Genomic DNA, 22,340 nt, shown 5'->3' on the forward strand with positions numbered 1-22,340 from the left:
GGTTTCTCTCAGAGAGCTGGCATTATCTTCGTTTTCTACATGCATCGCTGAACGCCATAATTACTTCTATCACATTTCAGAAGCCTGTGGAGCACTCACATGAAGAGCTTTCACCTCTCAACAGGCACACACACACACACACACACACACACACACACCTCATAAGACAATTACACATGTTGAGAGTACATGCATGCATTCAGTTTTTATTCTGTGGGAGAAACAGCAGTCCATTGTCGATTATTTGTTCCCTAACTATTCATCCCAAACTGAGCTGTTGCGTTACAATAGACTAAAGTCAATATGCTGCTGATCCTGTTCCAAAGAGGGCAGACGAGCGAGGCAGCCGCTGGTTTCACTTCATGGCAGCATAAGGTGCGATGATTAGTTAGCAGCTTGAAACTGGTAACACAATTATCCTTCTGCAGCTGATACCTGAGCTCGCTGCAGAGGAACGCAGGCCAAAATTATTTGACTGTTGGCTAAACTGCTCCTGTCCGACAGCGATTGTCAAATTGTAGCTTAGCAACTGCAGTGAGGCCTGGCGAGACACGCTTTGCATTTCTCCTCATGTCCGAGTGGTGCAGAAAGAATGGATTTTTAACAGTGTTAATCTGCTTTAGAGTGAGCTGCACCTGAGCATCAGCCAAGCCTTACTTCTCAGGCTGCAATTAGTGAATATTACTTCCACGAATGAGGGAAACATAATATTGTTATGTTTATTTGTTAGTAGCAGGATTACACAAGTAAGTTTTGTGAAGATCTTTTTGTAAACAGGCAGATTCTGTATGATTCTTTAACACATTGAGGAAGAGTGCCCTTCAATTATCGAGTCATCTGCTGATTATTTTCTCAATGAACTGGTTGTTTGGTCTATGAAACATCATGTTCATATTTTTTTGTAAAAAAAATATGAACTTGCCTGTTCTGTTTCAGGTCTGTTTCACAATGGACACAAACTTCAAACCCAAGTTTTTCCAAATAAAAGCTCTGTATTAAAAGAACATAATAAACATTATGCTTTCACTTAAAAAAACTAATTGCCAAACAGGAACTGCTGCACCTGTGTCTGTCTCAGACCAATATGGTGAAACAAGTCAATTCTATTAATGGTTGGTGACATTTCTTTTCCACACACAGACAGCCCGATAGTTGTAGAATTAGTAGATGGTCCATATAAAAATCTGGATCCTGAATTTAAATGTGGTTTGTCAGGGGATTGTCTGGCCTTGGCTGAGGCATTCATTGAGGCCATTCAAGTTCTACATAAAAGAAACTGGCAGATAAATTACAGCTTAATATCATGCATGTGTTAAGAGCACATGTCAGAGCACTTTACAGAGTTCTCAAGTATAATCCTAGTTTCTGCAGCTCTCACACAGTCTCCTTCACATTCTGTTCAGACAAAGCAGGTAACTCCCCTCAGATCTCCACAATTATGAGCTTTTATACCATTTCACAGACTGAGGATGAGGCTCTAAACCAGACCAGACAATCAGTTCCCTCAGGGAGAAGAATGAGCCACAGAGACAAAGCCTCTCCAGTTAGAAAAGTGCTGTGCCGCCGACCTGATGTGGATCTCATATCTCGCCAGTGTCTCTCCCTCAGGCTATACTGTATGAGTTTGTACTTTTTCCATTTGATTTGGTGTCAGCGGTCAGGGGCGATAATGGGGTAAACAGCGTATAGCTCACTGAGTGTGTGGCCCAGAGAGAAAAGAAAAGTTTTGCGGGAAATTTGCTGATATATGTTCACATAAGAGGAGAAGGTGTGTGTGTATGTGTGTTTGTTTTTGTTACCTCTGTACAACCTTTTCCAGCATAAACACTGACCTTGTCAGGACTAGTGGACCTCATGGGGACCAAAGCCTGCTAGTAATGAGGCTCATTGCTGAGCTCCTGGTCGAGGTTAGAGTCAGATATGATGTGTGGTTAGGGTAAGGTTAGGTTCAGTCATGAATTGGTTATGGTTAAGGTCTGAGGTAGGTTTTTGGTTGGGCTGTCCACAAGGAATTGAAGTCAATACAAATCCTAATTAGGATAGATGCACGTTTATGTGTGTGTGTGTGTGAGAGAGAGAGAGAGAGAGAGAGAGAGAGAGAGAGAGAGAGAGAGAGAGAGAGAGAGAGAGAGAGAGAGAGAGAGAGAGAGAGATGAGATAGCATTCAGACTTCAGGGAACTAAGAGCGAATGGTCAGCAGAGTCTTTTGTCCATTTGATTTGTTTCCCATTAGATGAAGTGATCAGAGTGACAAAATGCAGAGTGACAAAGAACAGATAAAGAAAAGGAAACTGAGAAACAAAAAGCACAATGCGACTCACAAAAGACGAAACAGCAGCAGTAAAAAAATTGTCAATCACACAAAAGTACTTTAGCCATATTTAAGCTGTGAAGAGAAAGTTAGTGAAGACACTTTTATTCTTGCTCATTCACTGTATTTCTTGAATCATTTCAGTTAAGACGTTAAACCAACTCTTCTGCACTTGTTTGCATCTCAATGCCACCTGGTGCCTGGCTGCAGTATAGGTATGCAGTATACCTCCTTTATGATAATACTTCAGTTCTGGATAGTGGGGGGAAGTGGATACTTGTCGTCCTTCTTTATTTACAGACTGTAGTCATGATCAGTATGGTCGATCTCAGACTCAAACTCCGGAGAACGTCTGCTCAATTGGGTCCAGACTTTCTCTGGAGGCTACCTTTCACAAATAGTAGACTGTGGAAATTAACATTTTCTAACACTTACCTTAACTGCCCAGTAGACGGACGAGACAGGGTGGAGTCCTGAGATAAATTAGTACACTGCAGTGGTTTCAGAATAGATTTCAAGGTTTTACAAGTCTATCATGCCATGGTCTCCCTTCAGAAGACATTTGTAAATGTTTTTGATGCAAAAAACTCTGAATCAGCTTGTTAAATTCACTTCCCTAAAAAAATTGTTTTCCCCTGTTTGTTTTGCCTCTGTGTTAGATTGTGTTATTGTGTCCGACTCATTTGATTAGTCTGTGTTACCATGTGAACCGAGGGGCTTTTCCTTCGTATTGTGCAGATAATTGTTGGTTTTACGTTGCCTCTTTCTGTCTCTGTGAAGCTTTACAAGGCTGTTTTGAAGTGTAATGCAAATGAAGGCTATTATTATTTTTACGTTTTGAATAATACACTTTCGTATGTCTCCCGTGAATCATGCCAGTTTTTAAAATGTGTGTTCTATGTTTTTTTTTGTTTTTCATTATGAGGCAATCAGGATTTTTTCTCCTCCTCTCCATCCTCCTTCTCTTCTTATTTCTGCTCTTGCTATTCCTCCTCATCCTCCTCCTCCTCTTTTTCTTCTGCTCCACTTTTTTTGTTTCCTCCTGCTCCTCCTCTTCCTCCTTAGGTGTACAGTACACAGAGCTCTCTGCGACGCTGTGTAACTGAAGCAGCCTCTCTTAAGACATGCATTTCTTCATGGAGCCACAATGGAGGAACCTGTTGCCACAATCCATCTTCATTTTAATTGGGAACATTTTGTGTTGCTCACATTAATAAAACAAAGCCCTGCAGCAGTTTCTCGAAAGCTCATTAACGCGGTCCAAGCTAAGTGTTGCTGAGCAGAGGACTCAGAGGAACAGAGGAGATACTTTCCCTCCTCTTCATCTTCACACTATCATCGATTCATCCTCATATGTTTACCATTATGGTCATCAGAGCCAAGATGTTAGATGAGATTATAATTTGTCCAAAATGTTTGGAACAATGTTCCACCCAGAGAAATCCACAATTTCATTTAGCTTAGTCGGTTCACTTTGGTCGCCCTTTTAATTTGAATAAGCATCTATCTGCTTTACTGTGGCTTTCCCATGATGCGGCAAAAAACTTGCTCCTAGCCTGGTAGCCAGTCTGCTGTTTCCTACCACTGTTTGTTTTAGTCATGATTATTCAGTGCTGCTCATTCCTTCGCCAAAGCTCTCTGAGAAAAGTTAACACACCCACACACAAACACCAAGAAATAGTGAAGACAGCAACTCCCATGATCCCACACTGCTTTATGACATCATCAAATTAGGTTTTTTCTTATTGTTTTGATTGCAATGATATTTGTTTTGGTTCCACTCGGCCTGATCCCCTTCTTTACTCTGCTGCTTCATTTGTTTGAAATAGTTTGTAATTGTTCATTTGACCTCCACAATAAATGCATCTGGTTTTATAACAAGAATATAGGTTCTGATATAGTCTGTGCTAAGTTGAGCCATGTTTAGAGCAGCACACAGTGAGGTAGAGACGGCCCACAACGCGTCTCCCGCTGCGACAAATGCAGTTGTTTTGGGAAAGCGAGCGGTGATTCATGCCGGCAAACTGATTCTTTTCATGTGCTGATAAGCCCCCTTTTTTCCCTCTGACCAAATGCTGCAGTGGCTTTGTAAACCCCCATTTGCAAACCACAGTGAAGCTCCAAAGTGAAAAGGGACAGGGTGGGTTCACAATAACAGCAGCATCTCACAATCTGTAGTGATCAATCCGAACATCCCAAGTGCTCTATTTTTATATACTAATCTTGACAGGTAATTGTTGTGATTGTGGTTTGGGCGACAATCTGTATGTGTATCTCGGGTATACAGGGCTTATGTTTGATAAGTGCCCTGCAGGTGTGTGTCTGCTTTTAGGAACATCGGTGGCCGGCTCTTATCAGCAACAGGCAGTCCATAGCAACACACCAGGCGCCGAGATGGGTTTTGAAAGAGCCCACCAGCTAACCTGCCCTACACATCTCAGCTCTGCCTTGGCTGCAGGGATCACACAAGCTGCTGGACCTGTGACCTGTCACTCAGCTCCGAGCAGAGCCGAGGGCATGTGCTCTGTGTTTTGCTGGAATCAAATGGGGGAGTCTGCCCCACACTGGACCTCATTCTGACAGTTTATGCAGAGGAGTCAAACCAGCCATCATTTTTTCCTCTAGTAGAAGCAAAGTAATCTTCCTTATTTGTTAAATTAGGCAGGATGGAAAAAGAATAATAAGACATAGAGGCCAAAAGAAACCTTGATGTAGGCTACACCCTACCAGTAAAAATAGCACATTTATTTTATGTGACTACAACACTGTTGAGTTATAATGTAGAATATCCTTGTTTAACTTGGTGAAATAGGCAACAGAGGTTTACACGCACACACACGCATAGGCACACACACACAGGCACAGATGTACATGCAGCTGTAAAATACTGACTCATACACTCTAGTACTCATAGATGAACAGATACCATAGCACATATATACACACACATAAACACACAGACACACACACACAGACTTTAGAATATCAAGTCTTCTGGATGAGTCTGAGAGTCAACAGTGCCAAAGGATCACACTCTCACACTCATCGGGTGCGTTGCGGTGTATGTGAACGTGCATGTTCATTTGTGCGTATCACAGTGGTATTCCTCAGCGACCTGTTTCTTTATAATATTATGTAAATATATGACATGGATCATCACAGTCACGCTCTTAGAAAACCGTGACTGTAAACTTTGTTTTGCTTCTGCCAGTAGTTGTGGAGTTATATCACAAGTCAAACAATACTCATGAGATCGTGTCAAGCTCGAACTGCCCTGACCTGGTGAGACATTTTCTCCTCCATGACTTTGTTTGCTGGGGAGCTCTCAAGGTCCGCACCATGTGCCGTGTGTTACAAGATCCCAAATGTCAGTCTGATGCAGAGCCTGCAGTGTATCATTTGCAAGCTGTGGGTCACAGCGAGTGTGTGATTACAGCCTGCGAGAACATGCTCGTCCGTGTGACGAAAAGAAAACACATCATGATGGACAGACTCTCTGGCCACATCTGCCAAGGAAGACAAACAGAAGCAGGCAGACGAGTGCGTGTACAGACGCTTGTTTTTAATGTTAGCTAGAAAAATACATATTTGCCCACGTCCTTCACCCGAATCTACAGTAAAATATTTGCTGTCACCGTATGAGAGGAGGTCTCCCGTCACAAAATAAGGTAGTTCACTAGCAAACACCTTCTCTAGTCACAGTTTATGTGCTGTTGGTAAAAAATATTTTAAAATACAGCAGTTAAAAATCAATCAAAAGTGTAGTAGTCATCGGTTAATGTACAGTAAAACTCTGACATTTGTGTTTGAAGGCATCATGAAGACTCAACTATGTAGCTACCACATCTGCATACATGAAGCAGCCGTGGAGAGATCAAAACATGTTATGTACAATCAACAAAACAGCAGCCGGAACCTCGTCACAGACACATTGTGAACTGATATTAGCTTCCCATCTAGGTCAGTTAATTTACTAAATTTCAATGTCATTTTCCACTCAACACACACTCAACACCCAGTGACGCACACAAGGGTAGAGCTCAAGCTCCGGACCAACATAGAATTCCCCTCTCCACACATTGATATAAATAGGACACACAAGGAGATCACGCAGATTTTTTTTGCCCACCGTCGTTTTCTCAGCCTCGCTTTTTTTTAATTTGTGACCTTTTTAAAACCTGTCAGCCACCAAGTGTGATTAGAGCTTAAATTGATGGTATTGATTTTAATAAAGTGTCTTATTTTTCTCCAGGGCTGGCAGAAAAAATTGACCAAAGACAGATAAAGGAACCGGTGCAGAATCCTCTCAGTCTCAGAGGCTCGACTAGGCTACATCCAAACCACTACAACGATCTTTGGCTTCGTATCCGTTTGAATCCCTGTCCACACAAATTTCCTTGAAAAGGTAACATATCAAGTGAACCCTCACGTGCATGCACATGCTGGTGTAAACAGGAAGGTAAACAAGCCCCACTGGACACAGGAAGCATTGGCTGCAGAGTTGTTGAAGATATAGTTTGATAAAAAGCTCTTTTTAGCTCTATTTTTGGTCCAGGCCAATTCACATGCTCATCTTAAACGGAGTATGAATCACATTTGGTGCTGGATAGACAATGTAGAGTGACTGAAAGAACTTTTGAGCTCAAAACTGCTTCTTGTACCAAATCATTGGTGGCTGGCCAGAAAATTGCACCAAAAAAAGGTGATTTGTCACTTTGAGCGACTCAATTGTCTTACGATGCAATCCATTCTTTAAATAAAGTAACAGGCAATACAAATTTAAAAAACATTTAAATTCAATTCAACTTCATGGCGCTTTTTGGGGACCCTTTCCCTCTGTTACCATTTAAAAAACTGCAGGCTGCAGCTCAGTGTCTTGAGCACCAGAGCAGGTGTGAGCCATGAACAAGTGGATCTCTTAACCACCAAAGCTGGAGGTTATGCACACAACCAATATTCCCTGAGGGAGGGAAACGAGGTAACACGTTAGCATGTGGAGCTGCAGCTAATTAGCTAGCTAAACAAGGTAGGAGCTAGCATCGTAGCGACGCCCTGAAGGCAAACAGGGAAAGGTAACATCTTTTCTGCCTCCTGTACCAGTGATGATCTGCTTCACAGCACATTTTAACTCTGGCTAAGATAAGCTAATTTATTAGTTCAAAAGTGACATTCTTTTTAAAGTAAAACCCTTATATCCTCAAAACTTTAAAAAAAGCTATTATGTATATATTTCCTGGAGGATTTATTACACATCGCATCACACCTATTGTGATTTATTTTTTTTTTCTTTGTGATCCACAGCCTGTAGTCTGTGGAAGCATTTACAGGTGCAATACATATCCATCCACTTTAGAGCACACAGCCTGCACTTTGCCCACATGTAACACAGGACTAAACGTAGTAAACCGTTTAACACAGTAAGAATGTGTGGACTTTTACAGTCACACTGTAAAACAAAGACTGGAGATTAATAAAAGGAGATAGGCAGTGGATGCAATTTAGCTATAATCAATGGGGATTTGGACAATCAACTCTGGTGGCATTAATCACAGACAAGGTTCAGGATCCCAGATAGTATGCCAATGTGGATCAGGCAATGACCTCTGGCCTTCTGTGGCCCGAACAAAATGGATGTGAGCTTAAATTTCCCCAAATATCCCAAAACAGATTTTTGACAAACATGCAATGCTCTCGGAAAGGTGTAATCTGGATGTGAGTATACATGGGGTCCATGTGGTAAATGGTGAATATGACCCTAATAGCACAAAGCAGATTTTAGCACCTTTGGTTGAAGCGCAGTAATGCTATGACATACCTTTGGCACAGATTTGCCAAACAGGAGCCGACCACCCACGTGCCATCATCCCATGCAGTACATGCGCTTGATGACTGTGTTTAGTGTGGGACAACTCCAGGCCTAAACAATTGAACTATGTGGGGATAAAGAGTGGAGTAGTTGGACCTTATGTATTGCCGTACACAGGACATGATGGAAGCATTTGTGTTTTTGCAGTATGTGTTGGAGTGTGTGCAAGCAGGAGCTACCCTTGACGGTAATAAAGCATTTAAAATGTGTGTGACATTGGTGGTGTGCCCACGCGTGGCCCCATCTTCTCTTGTACAACTTCTTACTCTGTTAATGGCAGCACAGCACTTCATAGCATTTCTGCTCCTTCTTCAATTGTGGATTCGTTCAGTCACTGCATGACCCAAACTCTAAACTCTGAAGAAAAACAAGAACCAAAAGAAAACAAACAATAGAACGACAAAATCAAAATGGGCAGAAAAGCTGCTGGCTAAGGGGAAGAACAGGATCCTCTCTCCCTGATGAAACACCCCCCCGGTCTTGTTACGTCTCCCTGCAGAGTCCTCCCAAAACCTTCTCCTGTTTTCTACTTGGGAGGAAGAGGAGAGAGTGTGGCAACGATGAGTACAATCCATTCCCTTTCTGCACCTGCTTCTTCATCGAGGTGTGAAGTGATGAGTGTGAAGAGGAGGAGGAGATTGTCCGGACTTTAGATGAATCGTTGGTGTCCATCAGAGCTTCCACTCTTACAAGCCAACAATTATAAACAAAGTAAAAGTTCACATGATTCCATATTCCTCAAGAGATTTGAGCAGCACTGTGTCCTTGACATCGTTGAAGACCCTGCGGATGTTGTTGGTGTCGGTGGCGCAGGTGAAGTGTGGGTAAAGAGTCTTCCACTCCACCGACTGGTCACGTTTCCTCGCCTGCTGCTCGTACATCTTACGGATGAACTTCTTTGCTTCCTCAGGGTCTTGCCTCTTACCTGTTACAGGGGTGAGAAGGAGATGAGCAATGGAAGTGGACAACAAAAAAGGCAAAGTAAGAATTCAGGTCAGTTATTATTGATTGAGATGATCCCTTGTTCCAGGATTTTAATGTCTTATGTGATAGTAAATCAACAAAAAGCTTTATAAGGCCAAATTTTTGTTTAGTTCAGACCAAATCAATTAAATGACACAATAACCAACATATTGATTTATAGTGAAAATAGTTGTTAGTTTCAGCCAAAACTCAGCTTGAATAAATTGGTAGTAACAGATGAAAATAAGGAGGAGGACATTAGAATTTGTGTGTAAGTCACATCAATACTACATTTTTATCTGAAAACGCATCCCCTCGGCTATGGATGCGCTTTGCGTCATGCTCAAACAACTAAAACAGAGAGGTTTCGAGAAGCTACTGGTCAAATCGTGGTTTGAAAACTCCAGCGCTGCATTTGAGTCTGGACAGGCACAAACTGAGAGGTTATATAATTGGGTCTTTTTGGTCACCATGTAGACTAAACTAATTCATCTGACTCTTTTCATGTGGCCCCCTTCCAGAAGAAAACACCTGGCTGTGGTCTTTGCTAACAGTTTTGGTGCATTCAAATACTGTATTTTGCAATGATACACCTGCTTACACGTGTAGGACACAGTGTTATTAAAGCTATTCCCAGAATACGTGATTGGTCACGTTAAATGCGTTTTCAGGCATAAGTCGGTGTGGACAGGGATGATAAGTGATGCCGAGCCAACAGGCTCATGTGAACAGAGATCATTTTAGGTTTGAAAATGCTGTTTTTCAACTAAAATGTCATAATAAGGATGTAGTCTAAATTAAACGTTCTATAGACGCAAAGGCTTAATATTTGTAAAATTCTGTCAACATTCAAAGTTTGTGTGCATCTCCTACTACAAATAATGTCACATGAAACAAACATCCTGGACAAACAGTCTTATCAAATCAATCGAGAGGCAACTCCCTCTGTGATGATGTTAAAGCCAAAGCTGCAAAGCACTTAAATAACAGTCCACTTGATTTGGATGATAAAAAAAATTCATTCTTTCAATAAATTAATTAATATATCTGATGCCAAATCAGATAAAAGTTAGTTCAACCAACAGTCCAAAACCCAAAGAGACAAATTTGACAAGAATGAGAAAAAAGAAGGTAACTATATGATTATCAATTCTTGATTATCAATTCAGTAATCATATTTTTTTGCGTCACATATGATTATAAACAGAATGTTTCCAGGTATTGGACTGGTTGTAAAATAAATCTAAATAGATGATATGGTCCAAGGGAAGTTTTAATTAATGACAACATAATCTAATAAGCGGTTTAGCTTATTAAAAAATTATTGTTAATTGCAGCCTTAAATCTTGCAGTTTTAAAGAAGGTTCCAGGATCCAGCCCTGATATGGATCCCCAACAAAATGTAATAGTTTTTTTTGTTAAGCTGCTAACTATCAGACAAACAACAAACACAGATAAAACTGATAGTTTTGTGTTAACAGACTAATAATTGAATTGACAAATCAGTTTAGTGGTCCGGTCCAAATCTCCACATCTCTTACTAATTAACATCAGGAGCATTCAAGTGAAGCTACAGCAGCAGTGAGACGGGCCACACTGTCTCCAAACAGGGACATGGCGACATTAGCAACAAATAGCAGCCAGTGGTCGGAGCCGCTCAGAACTGTTGTTAAGGTTAAATTGACATCACGGAGCTTGACCCTGTGTGAGTCATTATTTTAAGCCACACACACACACACAAACACACACACACACACACAAACACACACACACACACACTAATATTCACTTGAAGTCCCTCCTTGCACACACGTATTAACACATGTGCACCTGGGGGTTGGGAGGGGGGGATGCAGGGATTGCAGGAAGCACAGTATCTGTCCGTAGTTGCCATGGGTAACAGAAGGAGAGAGGACGGAGGTGGAGGGGGCGGGGACGGGGGACGGGGGACTGTCAGGGTGCTGCTGAACAGCCTTTCACACCACGGAGGCTACAGGCTGCAGCCGCATCATTAAGCACACTGAGTACCTGGAAGTCACTCATTTGTGTGCATGTGTGTGTACATTTGTGCGTTCATGTTCTGTATGTGTGTAGACTCACAGGAAATAGGGAGGAAAGAAAGAAAGAAAAAAAGACTCAAACAAACAATAATAAAAAAAAAGATAATGCTAAATTTCACTTTGCAAATTAACTTTTTGAAATGATACATTATTTTGCATCGGATGCAGTAGGAGGTGAGGAGATAGCTGCATGCTAAGAGCAATCTGGCCGGAGAAAACATCCTCACAACCCTTGTTTTGTCAGACAACCACAGGAGCTGCAGTCGTACTTGTTTACGTTGGTGAAATCTGCTGCTGACCTGTCTCTGCACCCGGGCTTTTCCTCCAATACGGTTAAATTATAGACTGTATGTAAAGATGGACGATGCAACTCCATTTCGTCCCTTTGTACCAATTTTTTTTGCACAGGCTCGACCAATCACGAGTCAGCATCAAGTGTCAATCATGATGTTTCACCTCAAAAACCAAACTTGCCCGAAAGGCGAACAATTGAACAAACACCAGCACAATAACAACTAATAAATAAGACATCATTAGGAACATTTTACGTTGAAATGTACTTTGATTTTTATAGTTTGGTAAAGGAAGAAAGGGAAGATGTGGGATTTATTTACTATACTGCAGCCAACCAGGGTTAGGGTTAGGGTTAAGGGGGCGATCAAGAGTCTTTGCCGTCATGTAACTCATCTTTAAACACAGTCAATGGTGTAAATCCCCTTGTCAGTGCTCACACCTGTATTTGAGCCAAGTTACAAAACGCCTCAGGTCTTGGAACCCTAACTAAAGTAAAGTGTCTAAAATTGTGCTGGAGGAAAAGCTAACAGACAACAAAAGATACTGGAATTCATCCTGTGAAGGTCATGAACGTGTAGCAGATTTCCACCCATGAGTGTTTGTTCAGTCTGAATTCAAAAATCCACATATTTCACATCTAAAACACTTGTCGGACTTCTGAGCCATCAACCAATTAGTTCAACCGCTAAACTAGTTTATCCAACAAGTCCTACTACTTTACCTCGCTATATAGGATACAAGCTTACCTGTGAAGCTGGGGAAGTATTTCTGCAGATCGGAGGTCTGGATTTTGTCAGCCAGGATGTCAGTCTTGTTGAGGAAGAGGATAATGGAGGTTTTGAGGAACCAGGGGGAATGGATGGTGGTGTAGAAAAGAGCCAGACTCTCTTCCATTCGGTTCTGAAACACAGAGAGGGAGATATTTCACTGTGTCACTGAACTTTGACATTGTGCTCATTGTTCGGGTTTTTAAGTGTTTGAGACTCTGACATGGAGTTCAAATTGTTCTCTGTGATGCCTGGGTGGATTCAGATGACTGAGGTTGACGCACAGAGAGGAAGCGGTCCTTTCAAAGAAAAAGGGGGGGGGGGGTATAGGGAGAGGTGAGGTCTAGAGCATGCAGGCCACAGTGGAGGTTAATGAACGTGTTGGCAGACTGAAAAGTGGCTGGGAGAGATAAAGGGCTTAGTGACAGGATGGGGGGGAGGAAGTGGACAGAAGGCGACAGGGTTAGGGTTGTGTGTGTGTGTGTGTGGGGGGGGGGGGTAGAGGTTTTCTTGTACAAGGGTGAGACCTGGTGGTGGAAAAATGAAATGACTGCAGTTGGATTTACAGATGGATGGATGGATGGACAGTGCTGCACCAAGTAAATTTTGAATGACAGACTTTTTGTTAATTGAGTATTTGTAAATTATGGTATTGGTGAATAAGTAAAGGATTTAGTTATGTAGGTAGGTAGTGTGGTATAATTATGTAGGTGGGTAGGTAGGTAGGTAGGTAGTTGGCTCACATTCTGCAGTGGTGGACTGACAGAGGTACACAGACAAAAAGCCCCCCCACACACAAACAGGAACTTACTATGTCTTCTCTCTCCTCGAGGACCTGGTCATACTCGCTGAGGGAGGCCAGGAAGATGAGGGAGATGACATTTTCAAAGCAGTGTATCCACTTCCGACGCTCTGACTTCTGACCGCCCACGTCCACAATCCTGTCAGGGACCACAGCAGAGGAATAAAGAGATGTCAGAGTATGCAGCAGTATGTAAAGACTTTACGAGTCTTCATATTTACACTGATACTGTTTGAATTAACCCAGAGTGCAGCTTTACGGAGCAGTAACTACGAATTTATAGACACATATTTGCTACTGCTTTAGATTTGAAAAAAAATTAAATTAAATTAAAACTAAATTTCAGACGTTTTAAACTTTCAGTCCCTGTGTGATGTGTCAGCAAAACTTTATTCTGATGTAAGGAGACAAAACATTGCAATGGTGGTTCTTCTTTAAATTTGAGTGAAAGCAAAGGAAAATACTTGTGAAACCAGAAATTTATTTTTATTGAAACTAAAATTGAGATTTCATTTTTCAAGGGGAACTATCATGTTCAGGAAGAGGTATGCTGATCCAATACATCCTCATTCAGAATTTTATTTTGTGATTTAAAAAGTAGATTATTTTTTATATTTTTATATAGATGGACCACATGTGAGCTCCCCGAAAAGTAAAGTCAAACTTTCCCAATAGCCACCTTGTGGCTTGCTGTGGTATAGCTCATAAACCCTGCCTCCTCAAGTAATTTTTGATGTTATAAAACAGGTAGGAAAATGTCATGGCAGAGATTGGCAGAGTGAGTATATCTACGGGACCTTGGTCCATGGCTCCATCCCCCAAGCGCCTCTGCAGGATACTTAATTTCTCTATAGTGGGAGGATGTGGATCGTCTGTCATTATTAACAGCCTATGTTAAGAAATCAAGCAAAATGCCTTCATCAGTTTATCTTGTTTTATTCTGAGCTCTGTCTCATGATTAAAGAAAAGGTGTGATTTCCTTGGGGAACTGTTTCCCTTGTGCGGTAAGTGAACTTTGATCTTCTAGGCTGTTAAATATCCTGCTAATCTCCGAGAGAAACAACATCAATACAAGGTCAAAGAAAATCACTCAGAGCTCCACCTCACTTCCCGGGACGAGCTCTGTACAGAGGTGATGAGTAATGTGATCCTACAAAGAGGCGCGAGCAGACAAGGCCTCTGTCAGAGTCAAGAGTGTGGTTTGTTTCTGTGACACACTGGTGATCTGAGGATTGGCCACCTTAGCGTGACAGGCTTGATGGTGAAGGAATAGTCGTGGATGCCTGTGGTGGGGAATCGAACTCGCAGCACGTCCTGTTCTGTGGGGATGTAGTCTTGGACGGCGATGCGATCCAGATTACTCATGTAGCTGAAAGAGAGGGAGGTGGGAAAGAAAAAAAGATAGTGTTACTGACACTAGATGAGTAAAACAAACTTTCTGTGTTTATGTCACATCCAGCCTGTCCCATGGGCAACAAACTGAAGTGAGGTGAAGAACGGTGATGATGATAGAAGTAAATCAGTGATGTGGAGGTGGCTCAGTGAGCTCTCCAGGTGAACCAGGGAGAGGGGACTGGCAGACCGGAGACTAGTTTGCCAATCAACCCTCCTTGGATTCAGAAGGCAGCAGCTGAGCTGCCAGAGAGAGCGCGAGAGAGAGCGAGAGAGAGAGAGAGAGAGAGAGAGAGAGAGAGAGAGAGAGAGAGAGAGAGAGAGACCCACAGGCAGAGGAACACGGACACACATGGTGAGAGACACTGAGGGACAGAGCTGTGAATCCAAGGCGCCAGCAGAAAGTGCAGAGATTCATGTTTGGTCTGGACTTTATGTTTCCTGAGTGGCAACTGTGCACATGTCGATACCACCGGGGTCTCCCCACAGCAACCAGAGACAACCATTCGCTTTTCAGCATTTATTTTTTCCTGAACACATGTGATGAACCATAAAGACCAAACCAGACATACATCTATGCACCTGGAGGTGCTCACTGAGCCATCTCCACAAGTGATTAAAAACACAAGGAGGGACTGGGGTGAGTCCATATCAGCCTGTGTACAGAATACAGCTTTATGGCTCGTGTTGATACAAGCTGTCATTAGTTCATGTTGACTGGACGTCTCTTATCAAGCTCACACCACAATGATTGAGCTGCTGGGTAAACACAGAGCTGCAGTTGAAAAGAGAGAACACAGAAGAGGAAGGCTGAGCCCAGGCTTTGTTCTCTGATACCTCCGACACTCGCACCTACTCTGTGTTTTTATCTTTTCATGCCGATTCAAATGATGTTGACTCTGTGGTGCTTACTGACAATATTGTTGTCCCACAGTTCATTTTTTTCTATTTCCCTTAAAAAGACTCTTATATGTCAACTGCAGGTTTCAACACGGCAGAGAAATGATCAATTGCTTTGACGTGTGTGAAGAGTTAGCCCCCTCTTGTGGTCTGAGTACAGACTAATAGGTGTTAAAGACAACACAAATGCAAATACAAATTTATGGAGAGCGTGGCCTAGGGGATAGAGCGGGTGCTCTGCAAAATGAAGGTCGCCGGTTCAAATCCCACTCTATCCCATCTGCATGCCTAAGTATCCTTGGCAAGATACTGAACCCCTAGATGGCCCCTCGTAAAATGATGAGTGTTCTAAAAAATGTAAGTCGCTTTGGATAAAGGCGTCAGCTAAATGACATGTAATGTAATGAATACTTTCATTGAAACCATATTGCATTCTATAAATATATATTGTGTATATACTTTATATTTTTTGTTATTTATATTTTGTACTGTTTTGTTGTGTTCTTTATCTTTTATGTTGCTGCTACAGCACAGGCATGTCCTTCTGTCTGTCTGTTAACTACCTATTGTTTGGTCAGTAAAATGCCTCAAAACATTCTCAGAGCATTTGTTTTATCCCATCAAGAATCCAAAGACGTTCATAATTTTCTTGTGATTATTGGATTTTAAAAACGACTGATTTATCACTATATTAGTTGGTTTTCAAACATTCAAAACATGCGGGATGAGACGCAGTGTGAGGAGCACAAGCTTATAAAACAACTCATCTGAGTCTCTTTGTTGTGCTTCCACTTGGGAGTTATGGTGCAAAGGTCACATGTGGTAACGATGCAGCATTATGTCGCTACATGTCCTCTTGAGATTCAATAGCAGGAAAAAAATGATCTTATTAATACGTGTGTAATAATAATAATGCAATGTTTTTTTCCCACGGTTGCTTCCTTTCTTTACCATGGCTATTTAAGTGTTGTGCTGAGTCATTTTTTGGTTTATACCAGTTTTCTATTCCAGAAGATTGACACATGTTGTTATGCCTTGTGCTATTTAGCCATACTTTGTTTTACAGTAAAGATTCATGGAATATCATTAAATAAAGAGGTTCAACTCTGGTTAACACAAAACCTGTTCCCACTCATTATGCATTTGGCACACATTCATTCATTTTTTATTTTTTTTTATTTGTTTGCTCTTTTGATCATTTTTTTTTGTTTTGATCCAGTTAATTATATTTATATAAACGAGCTAAAAAATAATGGATCATGGTAAATGGTCCAGTTGTTTTTGGGAAAAATTTGATCCAACTAAGAAAATACAGTATGTATACCATATTCTCCTATCACAACTATTTGTCCTTGTCTCTAAAGTAAGAAGTAAATAAATACAAAGTATGATTTGTGTTTTTTGATACAGTATATTAAGCCATTTACAGGTGTGTTTTCTTCTATTTCCACAGGCATTGTGCTGTGATGTCTCGCTGATATTGTCTCCTGACCATCATAGATTCCTGTATAGTGATACAATCTTTGGCAACTTGCTCTGACAATGCTTCACCATGTGACACTCTCAAATTCCCAGCCCTGGCTCAGGGTGTGGTGCAGTGTCGACAGCAGCTCACTGACAGTACTCACTACTCTGTGGAGTCCAGGAGTTGGTACTCGCAGCGGCGCCTGTAACAGACACGGATGCCCGGGTCGGCCCAGAGGCGGCGGATCGCCTCCACGTAGCCCCGTTCCAGCTGGGTGATATGCACTGTGTTTACGTCCTGCAGCCACTTGGCGAACATCTGAAAGACAGCGAGAGAAGACGTCAGCACATGCTGATTTGTGTGTCACGTTTAACACAACTCTCAACTCTCTGAACTCCTGAGTGCATCCTGTTACGTTGGCCCTGAGGAGATCGCAACAGTAATAAATGCAAAAACACAAAACCAAATAAAACACAACAGAAAATACAATGGCAAGTAAGAAAACACTATGAAATAAAAAATATAAGGTTCCTGCTACCTGACAAGGACGTACATGTGTGCCGTACCACGAAAACAACAAAGGAATGCAGCGATCCTTCACGACAGCCATTTTACAGTGGAAGTTAATCTCGTTGTGTTTTTGATTAAACTAGGCTTTGTGATTCGCTGTGTGTTGGGTTTTCCCATTCGTCATTGTGATTTGCAACTCAGGGCCACAGACGTTTTGTGTGTAATTAGTCCCTCTTCATTTGCCGTGCTCAACGGTTCATTTGATATGTTCATGGTTATGCTTCTATTTGTAAACTACAACCTGCTGAGTGTGCAAAGAGATGTTTGTGAGTTAGTGAGTGCTACTGTGTTTGGTGTCTCTTGTTTAATGCGGGCACTAAACATTTTTTGTCTTATAGGACGTCTGCTTTTTTGACACCCGGTGATGTGAGTTAACCTCGTTCTCTGGGTTTGAGTAGGGGATCCTGAGCGTGGTCATGGCGCCGGTCATGGCCTTGATGGCCAAGAAGATGTTCTGGAAGATACATTTAGCAAAGGTTTTCCTCTCCTCTTCTGAGAAGCCTCGCCCGTGGATGATCCTCATTTGTCGGATGAAGGTGGTCTTTCCACTCTCGCCAGTTCCTGCACAAACAAAAGATGAAATTACCAAAAACACAAACTAGGTTTACGAATCTACATATGTTAGCAGCACGGCTAACTCGGTTTGTGTCCACATTGATCGGGGCCATTGTAGTATTATGTCTGTAAGTTTTCTTTTACAGGTTCTACAGCTTCATCCCTCGATCTGAGGACGTGGAGAGTAGGTGAACTGAAACTCGATGTGCGTGTGTGTGTGTCTTGCTGCCTTGGACCCTGTCTCAATCAGTGATTTACTGATAGTTACAATGAAGCTCCAGGCTGTCTGGTAGTAGACTGCAAGAGCACTTGGCAGTTCGCAGCACTTCAGATTCCACTTTTTATGTGTATAAATAATATAATATTCTAGCTTTAACTTCCTTCTAAAAATGTATCTGAAATATCATTAACTAATGGAAACATCACCTCTAACGCCCAACAGACAAATTAATTCAATCGCGCTTCACCAAATTCCACAAGCTCACAGACAGCAGTCCCCTCAACATGCCTGGTTTTTGCACATTGTTTGAGAAGGTGAAAAAAATCCTGAAACTTGAAATCTGCTTTAAACTATATTGCTCTGTGAACAATGGATCAAAAATGGTGTAGCTGAGAGTGACTAGTACAGACAATACCCAACTCTTACTCAACTCTCTACAAACAATTTTAACATCTTTCAACTATTTGGTTTTATGTTCTGCAACATTCATATTTTCTCCCCATGTTCTCATCAACCCTGTTTTCAGCATGAAAGCTCTGGTGAACAGTTTGAAACTGTCCGGGACTAAACAGTAGACAAACAAAGTAAGTGATACCCTGTGATCACAGCAAAGCATTTCACAGACATTAGACAGAAAGGACAAAAAACAGAGCTAAAAGAAGAGTGAATATTGGACTCAAAGGGATAGTCACCCAGACAATTCACTTATTTCTGGGTGAACTTCCCTTTAAGTCTGGTGGCCAGAGACACGTCTCCAAATCAGTTGTCAACATGTTTACAATTAGTGATAATATGTTCAATCTTCAGTGTGTGGGATTTAGTTGCACATAGAGCCAGAGGTGGTTTGTCCTTTCCGGGCTACTGTAGAACATGGTGGTGCTAGATGGTGAACATGGCTGCTCATGACGTAAATATAAAAGGCTAATTCTAAGGTAACAAAAACACAACTATTAGTTTAAGGTTACTGAAACATGATTTTAAATTTTGAAATAGAGCCAACTGGACCTTTAGTGTTTACATCACATCCTGCTGCCACTGTGAGCAAGAATTCAATCATGCAGCTTTTCAGTAGCAACAAAGAATTTCTCATTTAAGGTAATGAAGAGAGCCTGCTTTGTGATATCAATGATAGTTGATAAGAGTCCCCACCAGTGGTATTAGTCCTGCCTGTAAAAGTCATACAAACAGCAGACTGTTAAATGAATGGATATGCTGTGAGAACATATTGCATCTCGTCTATAGGGTTAGATTTAGCACTGATTTCTTTTTTTTTCAAAATACATATCACCACTGCCAATAAATTGAGTTTTTAATCAACAAAAATAGATATGTGGTGATAAAAATCAAGTCACCAAAAGTTGAATTTCAACAAGGCAATCTTTCTATTCATGCAATTAAGTGGTGCTGAGCTCTAAAAGATCAAAACTGGAAAAAGAAACCCAGCAAACAACATTAGAGGAACAATGTGACTGACAAATACTGTTGAACCATAAGTTGAACTAATCCGAGCCTGACCAATAGGGAGAAATAAGGATAAATAAATGTCGTTTTCAAACCCTTATGACAAAGAAAGGTTAATTGGGGCTTAATATTTGTAAAATGTAAAAGTATATTCACATCTTCACATCTTTGTTTATTCTGTCAAATAAAAGCTTTCATATCAGCACATATTGGTAAACATAAACCCTTATTCTGATTACAGACTACACACAGAAACATCAGAATGCAGAACCTATGACCTCTTGTGATTGGTTGTTCAAGAGGACTGAATATGAATAATCATTCTGTAGAAGAAATCTTCTAAAGTTTTCAGTAATTTCTTAACACTGCTTTTAATCCTTGCACAAAACTGTATAAAACATTGTTTGTAAAAGTTTATTAATAGTTCTGGTCCCAGCACAAACAAGTGTCAGTATTTCTATGCAATTAGAAATAATATATATAAAGCAATAATAAAAAAGCAGCAAATCTTTGCGACTGAGATGCTGGACTTGGCTTATGTTATTATGCAAAATGCCTAAAAACAATCAATCTGTAAACTAGTTAGATATAAAAGTGGCAAAAATGCTTTCTTAGTTCAACTAATAATCTGCTCTTATAACCTGCTATTATTATCCTGACCTCATTAAAGCCTCAAAGCTAAATTGCACAGCTGCTTCCTGTCAGGTGTGAAGTCAATGAAGGTTCCGTAGAATCTAGTGGTGAAGTTGCATGTTGCAGCTGGTAACCTTTCACCTCAGCCTCTCATTCCGAACACGAAAGAGAACCTGTGGCAGCCGTCAGTTGTCATAAGAACTCAAAAGGTGTTTAGTTTGTCCAGTCTGGGCTACAGTAAAAAAAATGCATGCGTCCATAGTAAGGACCCGCTCCCGATTTGTAAATATAATTGTAAATTATAAGTTGTAAGTGTAAAGTAAAGAAAACCACAATTAGTACAACTGAGAGGAAACAGAGAAGTGAAAACGTTACTAGGATTATTTTATTTTCAGTTTCTGCCAATAGATCCCTTTCACCTAAACCCTACACACTGGACCCAGTTAAAGCGGCTGAAACTCGGCCCTCAGGATCCAGGGCGGTGCATCTCCACAGTCCCTGTGGTTTTTCAGGTATAACCAATCTCAGTCTGGACCATTCTTTAAATACTCAGATGGTGACACATGCTTTACAATGCTTTCTCACTCAGCTGCAGGCGATCAAACAGGCCTAGCAGTTTGCAGGGTGTTCCTCACAGTGACATCCAAAGTTAATTATATTTCTTTCATTTGTTTAATTAGTGCCATTTGTTGAGCCTTTTCCAGAATAAACGCTGACTTTGTCAGGACCAGTAGAGCTAATGGGAACCAAAGCCTGGTCCTTATGAGGCTAAACTTCCTTTCTGATGGTTAAGGTTAGAGGTTAAATGTGACTTGTGGTTGGGTTAGGGTTTGGCTTTGGCATGAATGAATTGGTTATGGCTGTCCACAATGAAAAGAAGTCAATAAGTAGGATAAAGAGGATAGCTGCATACAAGTGTGTGTGCGTGTGTGTGTCTGTGTGTATGTGTCTGTGTCTGTGTTTGTGTGAGTGCAGTCACTGACCCAGCAGGAGGACTTTAACTTCCTTCATCTCCTTCTTCTTCTGCTGCTTGAGGATCCTCTGGATCTCTTTGTGCACAGCCATGGACTTCTTCTCCTCCTCGCTCATGAGGCACACACAGGTGCGCTGGCACCACTGCCAGCAGGCCATGGCCACAGCCACCGACACCAAACTGTTAATGAATACTCAGCTGTAATGAGCCGATAAGGACTGACAATAAAATCAAGCTGCCGTGTAGGATCCAGTCCTCGGTCAATGGTTTTTATTCTAGCAGAGTTTCTCTGAAGCTGTGACCAAACTCACTGTCAACAGGTCAGAGCTGAACTTTGGTTACTTTACAATATTCACTTGGAAATCCGCTCATGCTGCTGAGCCGGTGTGAACGTGTTGGAGCTACAGACAGAAATCCTCCAGCTTCTTACCTCCTGTCAGTCCGTCACTCTCCCCGTTTACGCGCAGCTCCGCGCTCCATTTCTCACCGCGTCCCCTGTCCACACACACCGTGGCTGAAGCGCAGCTGTCCTGTTTCCAGCGGCAGTCGGCTCGGGAAAGTCCGCCGCGCCTACAGAGGAATGCGCAGCCTCGGTGGTGCGCGGCAGACTCACCGTACCTGGAATGCGCTCAGGGCAACGGAGCGGCAGCAGGAGCGGCAAGTTACCGCAGCAGCGCCGGAAGTGGGGCGTCGCACGTATGAAATAAGAGCATGTCCAAAGAAGTGACGTAAATCGATGGATTTTACTTTAAAAACATGTTTAAATATGTTGTATAAAACACGTGGCATTGTTTAAAATCTTTTATTTCCTCATGGGGTGACCACTAACAACATATACCTATACAATGGAAGTCCAATATTTGTATTATAATGTGCAATATTTATAAATAATTAGCAATAGTTAAAAATCATGGGCAATATTTCAATATCATGTCAAATCACATATGACTCACTCCTTTTTTCATTACCACTTAGTGCCACTTTTGTTTATCTCCTTAAAGCATTAGTAAACATATATTATTTCATTTACAACACACTATTATATTATTATTATTATTAATATTATTATTATTTTGTTTACTTACATGTATACGTTTATATTACTTCC

At 41.4% G+C, this 22,340-nt stretch overlaps 1 protein-coding gene across 1 annotated transcript; it reads right to left on the reverse strand.

Annotated features, from left to right (window-relative positions):
• Positions 1 to 5,846: 5,846 nt before the first annotated feature.
• On the reverse strand, positions 5,847 to 21,836 carry LOC133960914 (guanine nucleotide-binding protein subunit alpha-11-like). Its single transcript, XM_062395787.1, has 8 exons — positions 21,663 to 21,836; positions 21,243 to 21,412; positions 17,767 to 17,951; positions 16,984 to 17,138; positions 14,304 to 14,432; positions 13,073 to 13,202; positions 12,241 to 12,394; positions 5,847 to 9,102 (listed from the first exon to the last, which is right to left on the reverse strand). The coding sequence occupies exons 2-8, from the start codon at positions 21,388 to 21,390 to the stop codon at positions 8,897 to 8,899; spliced, it is 1,107 nt and encodes a 368-aa protein (XP_062251771.1). The 5' UTR covers positions 21,391 to 21,412; positions 21,663 to 21,836; the 3' UTR covers positions 5,847 to 8,896.
• Positions 21,837 to 22,340: the final 504 nt, after the last annotated feature.

Source organism: Platichthys flesus, chromosome 9, assembly GCF_949316205.1.
Source record: "Platichthys flesus chromosome 9, fPlaFle2.1, whole genome shotgun sequence".
Taxonomy (NCBI): domain Eukaryota; kingdom Metazoa; phylum Chordata; class Actinopteri; order Pleuronectiformes; family Pleuronectidae; genus Platichthys; species Platichthys flesus.